Source organism: Pagrus pagrus, assembly GCF_965226575.1.
Source record: "Pagrus pagrus genome assembly, chromosome: 1".
NCBI classification, from domain to species: Eukaryota; Metazoa; Chordata; class Actinopteri; order Spariformes; family Sparidae; genus Pagrus; species Pagrus pagrus.
In genome coordinates, this window is record NC_140185.1 from 19,629,673 (window position 1) to 19,647,297 (window position 17,625).

The window sequence follows — 17,625 nt, forward strand, 5'->3', positions numbered from 1 at the left end:
GATGTAAGTTCACGCCAGCTGAGATCATACAACATTTCTTTGGGAGTTAAGCATCAAAACAACCATTGAATTAAACGTAACTGTGCATCGTGTGTGATATTTGTTTGGTCATTACTTTGTTTTTTATTTTAAAAACATGTAGAAGTTGTGATAGTTGGTTTCTCTGTTGTTTTCAATGTTATTTCAATATTTCAGTGATGTTTTGTTTATAAAGAATGCCAGAAGAAATCAATTAAATCTGTTCAGACCTGATGAAGAGCCTGCCGGGTCAAAAGCAGCTGACATTTAAACAACAAACCAAACTAAAAGAAAGCTTGTAATATAGCCAAACTTGTTTCCTAGCTCTGCCTAACATTTCCTGAGGAACGTCTTCCTTTCTTATCTACTAATATGTTTTCTTAATTAAGGAATAATATTATTTGACTCTGCTTGAACTGCTCAGTTGTATAATATTTGGTGGAGCCTCAATTAACTAAGCATAAAATTACAAATAAGGCCACGTTAATTAATGAGAATATGGTTGACTGCGTTACACCGATGCCAAAATCTAAAACATCCGCAAGACAGCTGGAAAGCTTCCTAACTGCATGTTTGACAGATGGCTGGCACGTGACCTCGACACTTCTTCAAGCCAAACACTGAAACTGAGCCTCTACGTGTTTGCAGCTCGATGATACGAGCCATAAATACATGCTCCTCAATTATGCCATTATATAAACAGATATAAAGCAAAACATCACTGCAAAAATGAACTTTCTGGATAAAACCATGAAAGGAACTCTCTGAACTTGTATAAACAAATGTTTATGTTCAACCAAATAACGTGTTCAGGGCCTGAGGACTTCTGGTTTAATGAGCAGCTGTTGCTGGCAGCACTCAAGATGTTCTTGAGAGAAAGCGAGACGCACACACAGAAAGAGGGAGGAGATCCACAGATAGCAGGAGACACAAACAATATTCATTTTCCATCGCGTTTATTCTTTGAAAATGAACACGTACAATGTAATAAACAAAATACAGACAGCCTGTTTGATGATATAGTTTAAAGAAAGGGTCGACAACTTCTCTGATGCTAAAGGTGCTCGGAGGCTCCTTGTTTTGAAATAGACGTCTGGAAGATCTCACAACGACCCTCTTTTTGTTTTGAAAATATTAAATCAGATGGCTGGAGGTTATGAAAGTTGAGTGAATCACCTCTCTGAAATGTCAGAACAAAATACTACAAAAACAATGTGGGACTCTTACAGGCATTTTGAGTAAAATATATATATATAAAAATACAGATACAGGAGTGGGATAAAAGTAACACATAGATACGTTTTTACTGGAAATGTCTCCTTGCAAAAAAAACATTACAGTACATTTATACACAACTTTCAGGATGTAACAGTTTCAAACATACCCATTTCAGTTTGTGATTCTTGTCTTCAAAGCAACAGTCTTTAACTTTTCATCTTAAAGCAACATTATGTAGGAATTGGCATTTTGTGCGATTTGGCGCCCCGCCAAGTTACAAAGTGCAGAAGCAAGTGATAGAGACACCACTCACCCTGTTACAGACACTGTACCATCAACATGATGTGAAGCTGTTATTTTAAGGTAAAAAAGTCACATAATGTTGCTTTAAAATAACAGCTTCTTTGATGGTACAGTATGTTTGGTTCAAGATACAAGTTTCAGAGACATAACATCGTTATGATGTAATGAGTTTTGTTTGTAGTTAGCACCTACATTACGTCTACATTGTAGATTACATCTGAGATTTGTGTTTGACAGTGGTGTTGCACACAGAAACTGTGGGGGGCTCCATATTGTACAAAATGTCAATGTAGCTTTAAGCTAAATTAATCAAGTACTTAATCATTTAAATTGTTTTTTACTTTATAGAAAATGTATCTGTGAGGTTTTCTCTGGTTGGTAAATCCGTAAAAACTTTCATTCATTCACAACTTATAGACCTAAATTCACAAAATCTAGCAGGAATTGGTTTGGTACTCTGGTAAAACATCCTATAGTTAATATATTAACCCCTGAACAAAATCCTTTTAAAACAAGACGTGACTGTCTTAAGAGGTCCACTCAAGAAGTGTCTCACTTCCAACCGGTCAAATAATAACGTTTTGGGATTGTGGGTTGGGTCAGTTGCCGTCAGTATTTGACCTTTTGGGAATTCTTACAAATTGGACTTTTAATGTCAATTAAACATCCTAAACCACCCATTATAAAAATATTGTACCCTGATCCTTTCTGTATATATTCAGTTCTGTGCCAAGTATTATTTTTCGAGAAAATAATGAATTTTTAATCCAGTGTTGCAAGGCTGTATTGTAGTTTCTACCATTTGTGATATTTGTAGGACTAAAAATAAAGTTTACAGATGAGACATTTATGAAATATTAAAATATATAAAATAGAACATCATTATTTTAAAAGATTATATCATACATTTTTGTCAGTTATTCCTTTTTGCCTTGAGACATCTCATACACAGTGAAACACCTCTCACTTGCTATGCAGCTTGTCTGAGGTGACCACACACTCTGATCTGTACAGAAGTGGTTTTTAATGCAAGCTTTCAGTCAGAGACTGAACAAGACGATCAAAGGCTGCATAAAAAAACGTTGTGCAGATGTTTTTTTTTTTGTTGTCTGACTTTGAATCACTGAAGTACCATTAGTAAATTGTAAAATTTGTTTTACTACATTTTTTTTCTTTCAATGAAATAAGGCAAAGATAAAAAAAAACAAAAAAGCTTTTGAAGTTTTGATTTTAAAGCGAACTTTGCAGGCTAATTAGGCTAATTGACTTAACATTCACCTTATGACTATCACTTCCTCACTTGTTACAACTAAGTTAACGATATCTTAACGCTTAGTTACAAGTACCAATATGTACAAGACAATCTACTGGGTTCTGGAAAACATTCAGTCTTCAATATGCAAAATATATTTTCACACCTACTTGAGACAAGCAGAGCTGCATGAAGTATTTAGCTGCAGTTAAGAAATAGTAACTTGTTTTTAATGAGACAGTGAGATGGATGATTGGTATTTGTCAACAAGAACATTTGCCTCTGCTGCTAATCAAGTTAACTAAACTTTTGTGGTGCTTCAAACATAAATAATGGTTTATTTACAGAAACACTAAGAAACAGATGAAAAAAAATAGATAACAAAATGGAGCATTTGGCATTTTTCTGAGGCGGAAATAATTTCTAAAGACCCTCTCTTACAGGTTGATTTGGATGCATTATCTGAATATATAAAGATCGCAGAGACTGACAGTAATAGCTTAGCTAATATTGGTAACTGTAAGCCTGTGAACAAAGAGCAAAAAACCTTGCGTTCCCGTCTCTTCGAGGAAACTGGTGCGTATCATTTACTAGACAGAGGGGACAGTTTAAGGGCTACAACATACAAGATATGACACCACCCAACAATATGTCTTTTCTACAAGACATCTGAGGTATTCATGCTCCCTAAAAGGAAGACAGCCAAAATCACAATAACTTATCTCAGTTCAGCTGAAGATATTGAGAAATGGGGGCAATTTTTAAGAATTTTAAAGCCAATTTGTGTTTCTCGTTGACTTAGCACTGTCAGTGGATGCATTACTACCAGAGAATCCACTCATGTTCTCATTTTTCAAGTGACATCCAAAATCCATCTGAATACCACATTAAAGACATTACTATCTCATTGTACCTCTGAAAACAGGGTCAACCCATCTTTCATAAAAAGACCTCCATGGATGCCGTTACTTCCCACGTTGTCCGTCTTCATGCCCTCACGTTCTCATTGTTTTGATTTGATCTGGAAAAATATGAGACAAGCAGGTAATCAGCAAAATATAACCAACATAAAGAGCAGCAACAGCCTAATTGGGGCACCCTTGATTCATAGTTAGTTCAGAGGATCCCTATGGGTCACTTGACTAATATGAGACTTGAGTCACAATAACACAGAAAACATGGTAAGGAAAATCTGGGGGAGTTTTTTTTAAATAAGATATTCTAAAGCACAGTAACACAATATTTAAAGGTACAGTGTGTAATATGTAGTGGCATCTAGCAGAATAGACTTGGCAGAAATGGAATATAATATTCATAAGTATGTTTTATGTAGTGTGTAATCACCTGACAATAAGAGTCGTTGTGTTTTCATTACCTTAAAATGAGCCGTTTACATCTAAATAGGGAGCGGGTCCACGTCCACGGAGGCCGCTATGTTGCACTGCCATGTTTTTAAAGTAGCCCAGAATGGACAAACATGGCACTAGTGAGGGACTTTAACTAAATACATCTTTACCTCATCACTTGAACTAGTAGAAATACTCAACGCTGTTGTGAACGAGTTCATATTTACAAAATGACTTTCTTGTCCGTGAGGCCCACCGCAGCTTCTGGAGCTTCTCTAACGTCTTTGGACAGGGAGGGGTGAGCGAGTGAGTGTTGCAATCTGAAACCTCACAGCTAGATGCTGCTAAATACTCCATATATTACACACTGTACCTTTAACACAACACTCACAAAACACTGAGTACTCACTGTATAATTTGATCTATGGAATGATTTGAATGGGAGCGTTAAACATGATAAAAAAAGAAAAGAAGATGATGTTCATGTGGTGGAACAGACCACACTGTGTACAAAGTTATGCTGTATATCTTCCAGTCATACACAGATGTGTAATAAAAAAACAAAACATGCGATCCTTTTTGATGTGGAGAAAAACAAAGACAGCTTAAAATATTTAACATTTGTAAGATTCCCCTAGAAAGGTCCTATTCATTAAATGAGCTGTGTTGCGCTGGTAGTTGGCCATTTCCTTTATTTTAGCAGACTCCATTTCTAAAGTAACATTAGCTGCTGTTGCTGTCCGTTAGCAGAGCAGGGACGAGGCACTTGACAACATGCATCGTTTACAAAGAAATCCACAGTCCAGCAGCGTTTGACAGCTAAAACAAAGCATCCCCAGGCTTGTATAGACAACCAAGAGAACCGGGGAAGGTCTCATTTTTCACATTGCGTTACAACCTGCTCACATATGGCCAATAACAAAGAGATTAAAACATGTAAATTGCTACAAATTGTTACATGGAGCCCCTTTAATAAATAAACCACTGCATACCATCCTACAATACACTAATAGGCCAACTGATGAGAGGATTATGTTTCAAGTAAAAATACACAAGGTTCTTGCTGCTAATCAAACATCGTCATGTCTGCACTCAGTGGTTAATGTTAAACTTGAGGTTGAACAACTAATATAACAAATGATGAACACATAGAATAATGTCTACATCGCCATCATCATATCCACAGGTGAACTTTAGATGCTGGCTTAGCAAAGATGAGTTAATGAAAGAAACTGTACATATAAACACTCGTCCTACCTTGTAACCAGTCCACTCCCTCCTGTAAACCTTCTCCTTTCAGAGCGTCGGTGGCACTGAAACATATCAACGCATCACATTTAAATAAAAACTGTATCTGAAACTGACGGCTTTGTCAGAAGAAATGTCCAAACTAAGGACATCATGATCTAGTTACTGTAGAAAGTAACCAGGGCACAAAATTCAGACCAGCCACCAGCTAAATGCTGGTAAAATATGTGAGTGGTTAGTAGCTAGTTATCACTCAGCAGCCAAAAAAACAATGCTCATCTATTACGGCTGGTAAAATTTTAGCATTCACTAGCTAATTTGCAGAGGCGATTCTAGAGTCTGTTGGGGCCCCAAGCAAAAATTTCCATAACATAATAAGTTTGTGTGGACAAAAAAGTTCACTCTGTGAATAACTCTGTTGTTTGGATTTAACCATCTGTACAAACTCACACAGTGTTGTAGGTATTTTATGTTCACAATCTTGGTGGTGAGCAGCATGAACAACTGCTACATCAGATGTTTAATATTATTTCCTGTGTTTAAAGTATTAAAGATCAAAAATCATTACAAATTGACAATCACAAATATGCCTCAAGTGGGCAGAGATAAACTGTGGTGTTTTGTGCAACACAGGTAATATATGTTGTGTCCAAGGTCCATATAAAAGGCATAACCTAAATATGACAAGCAAGTGACTGCTTTACTAGCATACGGATGTTTACAGAGTAATTTACTTATTCAGCCAGTTCAGCTGTCTCCTATAGAGGAGGTGTGGTTTAAAAACTACAGCATTATTTCACAGCTGATTACAATGTGTCCATGATAGCTTCACCACTGTTTTCTCCGTCACACAGGCATACAGGAATATTGGTAAATTAATTAGCGTGTTCATACCAGATGTGCCAGGGTTTGTCTTTGATGTTCTCCAGACACAGCAGCTGTGAGACCTTGACTGAAGACAGAGCATCTCTGACATCCATTTTGTTAGCAAAGAACAGGATGGGGATTCTCCTGTGTTTAATGTCTGTAGTGGCAGTGAGAGAGATAATGTCAGAAAGTTAGTGCCATTCAGTTCTACTACAGAGAAACAATACTGTGAAACAAAGTCAACTTGGAAACAATAATTTGTTGGCAACATCTTATTGGCAAAACCAAATTTGTGCTCATTGGTCAAAAATAGTAACACCAATCTTTGTGCTGTGCCCCGACAATAATGGCAGAGATTCAAACCAAAATTCAAGAATCAGGTCAAATGTACATGAACGCACCAGGATGGTTTAGTAATGTGTCCAGTTCTTCTTTGGCTACAACCATCCTCAGTTTGTCCGCACTATCAATGACAAATATGATCGCCTGGCCTTCCCTGAGAATTTGAAGAGATCACAGGAATTAATGTGTATATATAGACGACAAACAGGACACGTTTTTTTTGTGTCACGCGAACACTCACTTGTAATAGTGTTCCCAGAGGTTTCTGTATCGGCCTTGACCAGACATGTCGAACACTGTGAAGGAAAGACTACAAGAAGAGAAGACAAAAAACCTTTATGAGCAGAATATATCAAATTTGCTGTAAAATTAGATCGATTTATATGACAGAAATATGCAACTATGAGAAGATAACAAAACATTAACCTGGACGTCTTGAACTTCTCTATGCTGAAGCCAATAGTTGGGACAATGTCTTGTGCCTGAGCCTGAAGACAAGACAAGACAAGACAAGACAAATACAGTATATATAAATAAAACAAAACAAAATAGGGAGCACAAATTAGCAACATGTCTTTAATCCATTGCTACTTAACCATACTCAAGTGATCTGTACATAATTATAGGAAGATAATGTAGATGATTAGTCGTGTTATCATTAATTTGGTGGGTACATGAAAAGCAATGTGTGTCTGTGTGAGGGAAAAACATTTCTCAAATCAGCTGTGATAGAAAGCATTGGTTAGACTTACATTAGTGGGCTTCAGGTGGTTGATGATGGTAGTTTTTCCACTGTTGTCCAGACCAAGACACAGCACATTCACCTCCTTCTTCAGCCCCAGCCATCCTGCCAACTTGTCAAACAGCCCCATTAGCTAGCCAGCAACCATCAGCTGTTTGTCTGACCTACAAGAAAAAGGACCATAAGCACAGTGAAAGTTATAAAGTAACAGCATCTTGTGCACAGGCTGCTTTAGGCTCCATCAGCAGCTGAAATGAAGCAGATATCAGAGGCATAGTTGGGTGCTACACTGACATTTACTCATTTACTCTGACTTGTTGCTGTTGATAAAAGATATGAAGGTACATGCACCTAATACAGCCGCACTAGGTGTTTAGCTAGGTAGCTAATTAGCATCCACTATTCTGTTAAAAGACGTTTAAGCTAACATAGTTTAAAGCTAACCCCGAAGAGAAGACGTTCGTGTTTACTCGCTACAGAGAAACTCTTCATTGCAACTATCGACAAAATATAACCAAATAAAAAGAGTTATCTCTCGACGACTTTTATTCCCTAACCGTAGCTTAAGCTGACATGCTTAGTGGGCTCTCACCAGGGTGTAACGTAATTACCATTCGCTAACAGCTATTCAGTTAATCTCTTGTTGCTTCTGCTGCTAGTTAGCTAGCTAACGTTTAGCCTGTCCCTACTTTACACAAGCAGTATCTAACTTCAGCATTAGACACTTGCTCCTGGGTAACTGCTTCATATCGCCAGTTTTACATGTCAGACATAAAATAAAATGTAATGAGGTAAACAAGCCTGAAGCGTAAATTAGCTTGCATAACGTTAGAGGGATACAGGTGAAGCTAATAGCTGGTGACGTTATCGCGTACTAGCTTGTTAGCTTGTCTTATCCTTCCCCAGCCTGGATTTTTACCTGTAATTCAGCCGTGCGTTCTTGCGTCCAGGTTGTGCTTAACGCTCCCCTCTGCTAGCTCATGAAATAAGCAGGGTCAGACCGATGTTTCATTCATTTCTCCTCTCCTCTCCTCTCTCATGCTCCCTCAGCTCACAGGGGCTACAGAGTTATTTACAGTGTGTTGCTGGGAGACCAAGTGACCTGACTCAAGCCTGCAACCTGCTGGACAAACACAGAAACACATGTGACAGTGTGGTCTTACTGTTACCAGAACATTTCTAATAGTTGTTTGTTGTTAGGGTCCGGGCAGCTAAGCTGCCAGGACTCTATTGTATTCCTAGGAATTCTTTCTTCTTCTTTCTTTCTTCCGAGGAAGTCATACTTCCCAAGGGCGAACACTCACCAAACTTTACAGAAATGTCCGGCCCCATGCCAGATTTACTTAATTCCAAGGACATGTCAATATTCCTCCTGGGGGGGCACAGTAAGCGTTTAAATTTAAAAACTTTAAAAATACCTACAAAATCAACAGTACATGCTACAGTTTTGAAACTTTCAACAAACTGATGATGACAGATCAAAATGTCAGATGTCCTCAACATGAAACACAAGACATGTTGTCACAAGACAATTGTCCTGATGGTGGCATCACAGCAAGCCTCTGAATTAAATAAAAACAAATAGCTTGGACTGGACCATGGACGAAAGCTAAACAAATTTTGCACAAAGGTCCAGTCTCATGCCAGATTACCTCAGCTGTAAACCCAAGCCATAGCTTCAGAACTTCCATCAAACTATAGCCTCAATATTGAAGAAACTTTTGTACATTTAAACCTATTAAAAATTATGAAGTACATCACTCAGGTTTTTTTCAAAAAATGTAAAACTTCTTAAACCTATTTCCTCTCTCCTCCTTTGATTTATCAAAAATTGAGCCTCAAAAACTGAATTTTTCACAGCATTTTAAATTTTTCTTTCATGGGAACAACTGGAGTCAATGCAATGATGACATAGCTAAACACCAGTTATTCACTTATGGAGCAAATCAGTCATTTTTAAAATTACCAACATCTTCATGCTGCAATATGTGTATTTTCAGATTTTTGTCTTGATAACTGAATTTTTTACAGTGGTTTCAAATCTGCCTGCACAACAGTGAATGGCTTACTCAATTTGTGAAGCCACTGTTGTATTGGACCAAGGTACGTTTTATCAGTCTGTTTTCTGGGAATAATTGACACAAGCAGGAACCATAAACAAGCCGTTTTTTTCGTTTTTGGGCAAAAAAAGAAAATCAAAAGTTCAGCTCGTTTTCTTGTTTTTTGGTTCTTACTTACAAAACAAATTTACCACTCAATATTTTGTTTCCGTCGGTGGGCGGGCCCTCTGATTGGCTAGTGTGCTTCCTTAAAAGTTCTTCCGTTTGATAATGTCGACAAAAATATTACTGTATTATAGACACTAGCAGACACAGAGGTCCCCCTGTGCTCTTCAAAATAAAAGTTATATGAAAACAATATAAAATATCTTTCAACAAGAAAAAAAGATTTGTTTACTGTAAATGGATAAAGGTTAACAGATGCGCAATGTTCAGCTGTCAGAAATTAAAAACTAGCCTCATCTCTTTTCATATTTGGTTGTAGGGATGTAACGATACACTCAACTCACGATTCGATACAGTTCACGATCTTTTGTTCACGATACGATTTTCTCATGATTTTTTTTTTTTAATCAAAATGAGCTACAGACAAATTATGACCAAATAAAATGATCTTGAGGTGCTTTCTTCACAGAAACTCTGTAAAACAGTTTGTGTCCTCTTATAAAAAGTGCAACTTAAATGGTCATCTTAAACAACAAAATACATGAAAAATATCTCCTTTCTTTAGAAACAATCTCACAAGTAAACTGGTGTTAACTGGTGTAATTCATTATCTTAAATAACAAAATAATATAAAATCTTGACCAAAAAAAGAGGTCCTTTCTTTACAGAAACACTGTTAAACACTGGCCAGGTATAGTATCAGCCCTCCGGAGAACCTCAACCACATGAGCTCTTACCTCCTGGTAAAGTGTTGGCACCACCACCTGGCTGAAGTGCTGTTGTGACGGGATGCGGTATCTTGGCTCCAGCGTGTTCATCAACAGCCGAAAGCCCTCATTTTCAACGACTGAAAATGGCCTCAAAACTTTTCCAATAAAATAACCAATTGCCCTGGTAATTCCTTGCGCTCTTGCGTTGTTATGGGGGAGAGGAGATGCAAAGCCTCTCGTCAGGGTGATTTGCCCCTTCGGCAATTTTCGCTCAGGAGGTGGCGTAACGTTACTTTGCTTCTCACTGTGGTGGCGGCTAATATGCTGCTGCATGTTGCTCGTGTTGCCGGTATATGTTAGCAGTCTCTTGCAATATTTACATGCTGTTTTGGTTTTGTCTGTCCATTTCTTGTATTTGTGTATATGAGGAATCCAAAATGCCGCCACACAGGTGATTTAAAACCGCTCGGTGCATTCGCTATTTCAAAGTTGTTGCCTGGCACCATCATGTCTTCCCTCGTTCTGTGCCCCGTACCTACGTAGTGACATAAGTCACGTGACTTGACGTCTGACATTGAACAAATGAATCACCAAACCAGTGACTTTTTTTTAAGATAACGTAACCTATTTCTAAAAAAAAAAGAACGTATCCTACTTCTCTCGCATTCGCGATTCATTTTTTCTGTCAACCGCTGCGAATCGTCACGCATTTGTACCAATTTTTAATCGTGTCATGATGCATCGTTACATCCCTATTTGGTTGTGATCCCTCCTATTCCTCAGCTCTCACAGCTCTCAGCAGCCCGCGATCGCAGCTCCTTTGATGTGAACGCACACAGTTAACTCTGACCGGGGCTTTAGGTTTTGTTGAGCCCGATTATCTTCCTGTTTTGGTCCGGGAGGCGGACACCCTCTCTACCTTTAAGAGTAGACTTAAGACCTTCCTCTTCGATAGAGCTTATAGTTAGGGCTGGGCCAGGACAGGCCCAGGCCTAGGCCTGTCCTGGACCAGCTCTTAGTTATGCTGCTATAGGCCTAGTCCGGGGGACAATGACACACTGAGCTTCTCTCTCCTCCCCTCTCCTCTCCTCTCCATCTGTATACATTATGCCTGTATACATGCCCCATCTCTGCAAAGAAGCACACTAGCCAATCAGAGGACCCGCCCACCAACGGAAACAAAATATTGAGTGGTAAATTCGTTTTGTAAGTAAGAAAGAAAAAACGAGAAAACGAGCTGAACTTTTGATTTTCGTCTTTTGCCCAAAAATGAAAAAACAAAAAAACAAAAAAACGGCTTGTTTATGGTTGTGTCAATTATTCCCAGAAAACAGACTGATAAAACGTACCTTGGACGATGATGTTCTTTGTTAGTTTTTTTGGAAAAATAAACCATGAAAAGCAAAGGAACTTTGAATGGACATTGATCTTCTTTTTCCTGTGTACAATACAAGCCCATCTTGCAGAAGTGGCTCTTTGATTTTAATTTTTAAGTTTGATTCAGAGACAAAAGGCCACTGCACTAATGATATCGTCGCTACCCAGTCAAAAGCACGTACCTCCAAATCTGATGTTTTTGAATTTCTTTGGTAAAACTGAAGGAGGGAGTGCTCCTTTATGAGTCAAGACAGTTCTCCCTTTTTCTTAATCCAAACAAACCATTTACAAAGTCACTGAATCTTCTGAAAAAATGCATTTACCACAAAGCTGAAAACATGGCTGTTTTTCTGAGCTCATGAAAAGTTTACATTTTGGAGATAAGTGGTTTTGACTGGCCAGCGACGACATTTATGTTGCATGTGCAACGACATGACAGTCTCAGAAACACACACTTATAAGAATCCTAATCAGTGTACTGTTACACTAATGGGATGCATGACTCCACACTGGCAACATAAACCTTTCATAAGAAAGGCTCAAAAAATATAATTCAGAAATTCAGTAATAAGTCTTTAACAGGGGTGGGCAAACTTTTTCTCCTGGAGGGCAAAAACTGAAAGTTAATGGTGCACAACAAGCCAAAAGCCAAAAGCACCATTTTTTTTGAAAGACTGGGTTAAGGCTACGGCTAGGGTTAGGGTTGAGGGGCTAGGGTTTTGGGTTACGGTCGTCTTTTGACCGATTCACTCGAAATTGATAACAAATGTTGTCCATACTGGCGAAATAAAAAACAGCAGTTTTTATTGGATTCCGGTGGAATTTATATTTTGTGCCGATTGACTCAAAATTGATCACGAATGTCCTCGACGCCGGCGGAAGGAAGGGACAGCAGTTTTTATTGGATTCGGGTGGAATTTGTATTTTTGGTGAATAATTTAAAGAAAATCGGCGATTTTTCATGAAAACCTCGGCCGATTTTTTCAATAGCTTCCAGGTCTTTGGACCGATTGACTCGAAATTTCTCCCAAACGTGGTCCTATACTGGCTGAACGAGACACAGCAGGCCCCATTGGATTTGGGTGGAATTTGTATTTTTGGTGAATATTTTAGTGAAAGGGGACAATGTTTCATGAGGCTGGCTTAAGGCTGAGGTTAGGGTTAGGGTTATGGGGCTAAGGTTAGGGTTACGGTTGTCTTTGGGCGGAAAGACTCGAAATTGATCACAAATGTGCTCGACGCCGGCAGAAGGAAGGGACAGCAGTTTTTATTGGATTTTAGTGGAATTTGTATTTTTGGTGAATATTTTAAAGAAAAGTCGCCTTTTAAAATGAAAAAGCTCGGCCAATTTCTTCAATAGCTACCAGGTCGTTTGACCGATTGACTCGAAATCGCTCCCAAACGTGGTCCTATACTGGCTGAACGAGACACAGCAGGCCCCATTGGATTCGGGTGGAATTTGTATTTTACATGAATATTTTAAAGAAAAGGCCATTTTTCATGAAAAAAAACCTCGCCGATTTATTTCAATAGCTTCCAGGTCTTTGGACCGATTGACTCTAAATTTCCCCCAAACGTGCTCCTATACTGGCTGAACGAGACACAGCAGTCCCCGTTGGATTCGGGTGGAATTTGTATTTTTGGTGAATATTTTAGTGAAAGGGGCCATATTAAATGAGGCTGGCTTAAGGCTGCTGTTAGGGCTAGGGTTAGGGTTAAGGGGCTGGGGTTTCGGACCACGGTCGTCTTTTGACCGATTGACTCGAAATTGATCACGCATGTCCTCCTCACCGGTGGAATGAGGCTTGCCAGTTTTGGTTGGATTCTGGTGGAATTTGTATTTTACATGAATATTTTAAAGGAAAAGCGGCCATTTTTCATCAAAACCTCGGCCGATTTTTTCAATAGCTTCCAGGTCTTTGGACCGATTGACTCGAAATTTCCCCCAAACGTGCTCCTGTACCGGCTGAACGAGACACAGCAGTCCCCGTTGGATTCGGGTGAAATTTGTATTTTTGGTGAATATTTTAGTCAGAGGGACAATCTTTCATGAGGCCTGGCTTAAGGCTGGGGCTAGGGTTAGGGTTAGTGATTGGCTGGACCGATTGACTCGAAATCGATCAGGCATGTCCTCCTTACCGGTGTAAGCAGGGTCGCCAGTTTTGGTTGGATTCCGGTGGAATTTGTATTTTACATGAATATTTTAAAGAAAAGACCATTTTTCAGGAAAATATACCCCGCCGATTTAGTTCAATAGCTTCCAGGTCTTTGGACAGATTGACTCGAAACTTCTCCCAAACGTGCTCCTATACTGGCTGAACGAGACACAGCAGTACCCGTTGGATTCGGGTGGAATTTGTATTTTTGGTGAATATTTTAGTGAAAGGGGCCATTTTAAATGAGGCTGGCTTAAGGCTGCTGTTAGGGCTAGGGTTAGGGTTAAGGGGCTGGGGTTTCGGACCACGGTCGTCTTTTGACCGATTGACTCGAAATTGATCACGCATGTCCTCCTCACCGGTGGAATGAGGCTCGCCAGTTTTGGTTGGATTCTGGTGGAATTTGTATTTTACATGAATATTTTAAAGGAAAAGCCGCCATTTTTCATCAAAACCTCGGCCGATTTTTTCAATAGCTTCCAGGTCTTTGGACCGATTGACTCGAAATTTCCCCCAAACGTGCTCCTGTACCGGCTGAACGAGACACAGCAGTCCCCGTTGGATTCGGGTGAAATTTGTATTTTTGGTGAATATTTTAGTCAGAGGGACAATCTTTCATGAGGCCTGGCTTAAGGCTGGGGCTAGGGTTAGGGTTAGGGTTAGGGTTAGTGATTGGCTGGACCGATTGACTCGAAATCGATCAGGCATGTCCTCCTCACCGGTGTAAGCAGGGTCGCCAGTTTTGGTTGGATTCCGGTGGAATTTGTATTTTACATGAATATTTTAAAGAAAAGACCATTTTTCAGGAAAATATACCCCGCCGATTTAGTTCAATAGCTTCCAGGTCTTTGGACAGATTGACTCGAAACTTCTCCCAAACGTGCTCCTATACTGGCTGAACGAGACACAGCAGTACCCGTTGGATTCGGGTGGAATTTGTATTTTTGGTGAATATTTTAGTGAAAGGGGCCATTTTAAATGAGGCTGGCTCAAGGCTGCTGTTAGGGCTAGGGTTAGGGTTAAGGGGCTGGGGTTTCGGACCACGGTCGTCTTTTGACCGATTGACTCGAAATTGATCACGCATGTCCTCCTCACCGGTGTAAGCAGGGTCGCCAGTTTTGGTTGGATTCCGGTGGAATTTGTATTTTACATGAATATCTTAAAGAAAAGACCATTTTTCAGGAAAATATACCCCGCCGATTTAGTTCAATAGCTTCCAGGTCTTTGGACCGATTGACTCGAAACTTCTCCCTAACGTGCTCCTATACTGGCTGAACGAGACACAGCAGTCCCCGTTGGATTCGGGTGGAATTTGTATTTTTGGTGAATATTTTAGTGAAAGGGGCCATTTTAAATGAGGCTGGCTTAAGGCTGCTGTTAGGGCTAGGGTTAGGGTTAAGGGGCTGGGGTTTCGGACCACGGTCGTCTTTTGACCGATTGACTCGAAATTGATCACGCATGTCCTCCTCACCGGTGGAATGAGGCTCGCCAGTTTTGGTTGGATTCTGGTGGAATTTGTATTTTACATGAATATTTTAAAGAAAAAGCGGCCATTTTTCATCAAAACCTCGGCCGATTTTTTCAATAGCTTCCAGGTCTTTGGACCGATTGACTCGAAATTTCCCCCAAACGTGCTCCTGTACCGGCTGAACGAGACACAGCAGTCCCCGTTGGATTCGGGTGAAATTTGTATTTTTGGTGAATATTTTAGTCAGAGGGACAATCTTTCATGAGGCCTGGCTTAAGGCTGGGGCTAGGGCTAGGGTTAGGGCTAGGGTTAGTGACTGGCTGGACCGATTGACTCGAAATCGATCAGGCATGTCCTCCTCACCGGTGTAAGCAGGGTCGTCAGTTTTGGTTGTATTCCGGTGGAATTTGTATTTTACATGAATATTTTAAAGAAAAGACCATTTTTCAGGAAAATATACCCCGCCGATTTAGTTCAATAGCTTCCAGGTCTTTGGACCGATTGACTCGAAACTTCTCCCAAACGTGCTCCTATACTGGCTGAACGAGACACAGCAGTACCCGTTGGATTCGGGTGGAATTTGTATTTTTGGTGAATATTTTAGTGAAAGGGGCCATTTTAAATGAGGCTGGCTTAAGGCTGCTGTTAGGGCTAGGGTTAGGGTTAAGGGGCTGGGGTTTCGGACCACGGTCGTCTTCTGACCGATTGACTCGAAATTGATCACGCATGTCCTCCTCACCGGTGGAATGAGGCTCGCCAGTTTTGGTTGGATTCTGGTGGAATTTGTATTTTACATGAATATTTTAAAGGAAAAGCGGCCATTTTTCATCAAAACCTCGGCCGATTTTTTCAATAGCTTCCAGGTCTTTGGACCGATTGACTCGAAATTTCCCCCAAACGTGCTCCTGTACCGGCTGAACGAGACACAGCAGTCCCCGTTGGATTCGGGTGAAATTTGTATTTTTGGTGAATATTTTAGTCAGAGGGACAATCTTTCATGAGGCCTGGCTTAAGGCTGGGGCTAGGGTTAGGGTTAGTGATTGGCTGGACCGATTGACTCGAAATCGATCAGGCATGTCCTCCTCACCGGTGTAAGCAGGGTCGCCAGTTTTGGTTGGATTCCGGTGGAATTTGTATTTTACATGAATATTTTAAAGAAAAGACCATTTTTCAGGAAAATATACCCCGCCGATTTAGTTCAATAGCTTCCAGGTCTTTGGACAGATTGACTCGAAACTTCTCCCAAACGTGCTCCTATGCTGGCTGAACGAGACACAGCAGTCCCCGTTGGATTCGGGTGGAATTTGTATTTTTGGTGAATATTTTAGTGAAAGGGGCCATTTTAAATGAGGCTGGCTTAAGGCTGCTGTTAGGGCTAGGGTTAGGGTTAAGGGGCTGGGGTTTCGGACCACGGTCGTCTTTTGACCGATTGACTCGAAATTGATCACGCATGTCCTCCTCACCGGTGGAATGAGGCTCGCCAGTTTTGGTTGGATTCTGGTGGAATTTGTATTTTACATGAATATTTTAAAGGAAAAGCCGCCATTTTTCATCAAAACCTCGGCCGATTTTTTCAATAGCTTCCAGGTCTTTGGACCGATTGACTCGAAATTTCCCCCAAACGTGCTCCTGTACCGGCTGAACGAGACACAGCAGTCCCCGTTGGATTCGGGTGAAATTTGTATTTTTGGTGAATATTTTAGTCAGAGGGACAATCTTTCATGAGGCCTGGCTTAAGGCTGGGGCTAGGGTTAGGGTTAGGGTTAGTGATTGGCTGGACCGATTGACTCGAAATCGATCAGGCATGTCCTCCTCACCGGTGTAAGCAGGGTCGCCAGTTTTGGTTGGATTCCGGTGGAATTTGTATTTTACATGAATATTTTAAAGAAAAGACCATTTTTCAGGAAAATATACCCTGCCGATTTAGTTCAATAGCTTCCAGGTCTTTGGACAGATTGACTCGAAACTTCTCCCAAACGTGCTCCTATACTGGCTGAACGAGACACAGCAGTCCCCGTTGGATTCGGGTGGAAATTGTATTTTTGGTGAATATTTTAGTGAAAGGGGCCATTTTAAATGAGGCTGGCTTAAGGCTGCTGTTAGGGCTAGGGTTAGGGTTAAGGGGCTGGGGTTTCGGACCACGGTCGTCTTTTGACCGATTGACTCGAAATTGATCACGCATGTTCTCCTCACCGGTGGAATGAGGCTCGCAAGTTTTGGTTGGATTCTGGTGGAATTTGTATTTTACATGAATATTTTAAAGGAAAAGCGGCCATTTTTCATCAAAACCTCGGCCGATTTTTTCAATAGCTTCCAGGTCTTTCGACCGATGGACTCGAAATTTCCCCCAAAC

The 17,625-nt window shown here is 40.2% G+C and overlaps 1 protein-coding gene across 1 annotated transcript; it reads right to left on the reverse strand.

The window, feature by feature from the left end:
• Nucleotides 1-957: 957 nt before the first annotated feature.
• Nucleotides 958-8,457, reverse strand: arl6 (ARF like GTPase 6). Its single transcript, XM_084363461.1, has 8 exons — nt 8,256-8,457; nt 7,347-7,500; nt 7,021-7,082; nt 6,836-6,904; nt 6,654-6,748; nt 6,280-6,409; nt 5,395-5,450; nt 958-3,812 (listed from the first exon to the last, which is right to left on the reverse strand). Exons 2-8 carry the CDS (start codon nt 7,464-7,466, stop codon nt 3,787-3,789), a joined length of 558 nt encoding a protein of 185 aa, XP_084219587.1. The 5' UTR covers nt 7,467-7,500; nt 8,256-8,457; the 3' UTR covers nt 958-3,786.
• Nucleotides 8,458-17,625: the final 9,168 nt, after the last annotated feature.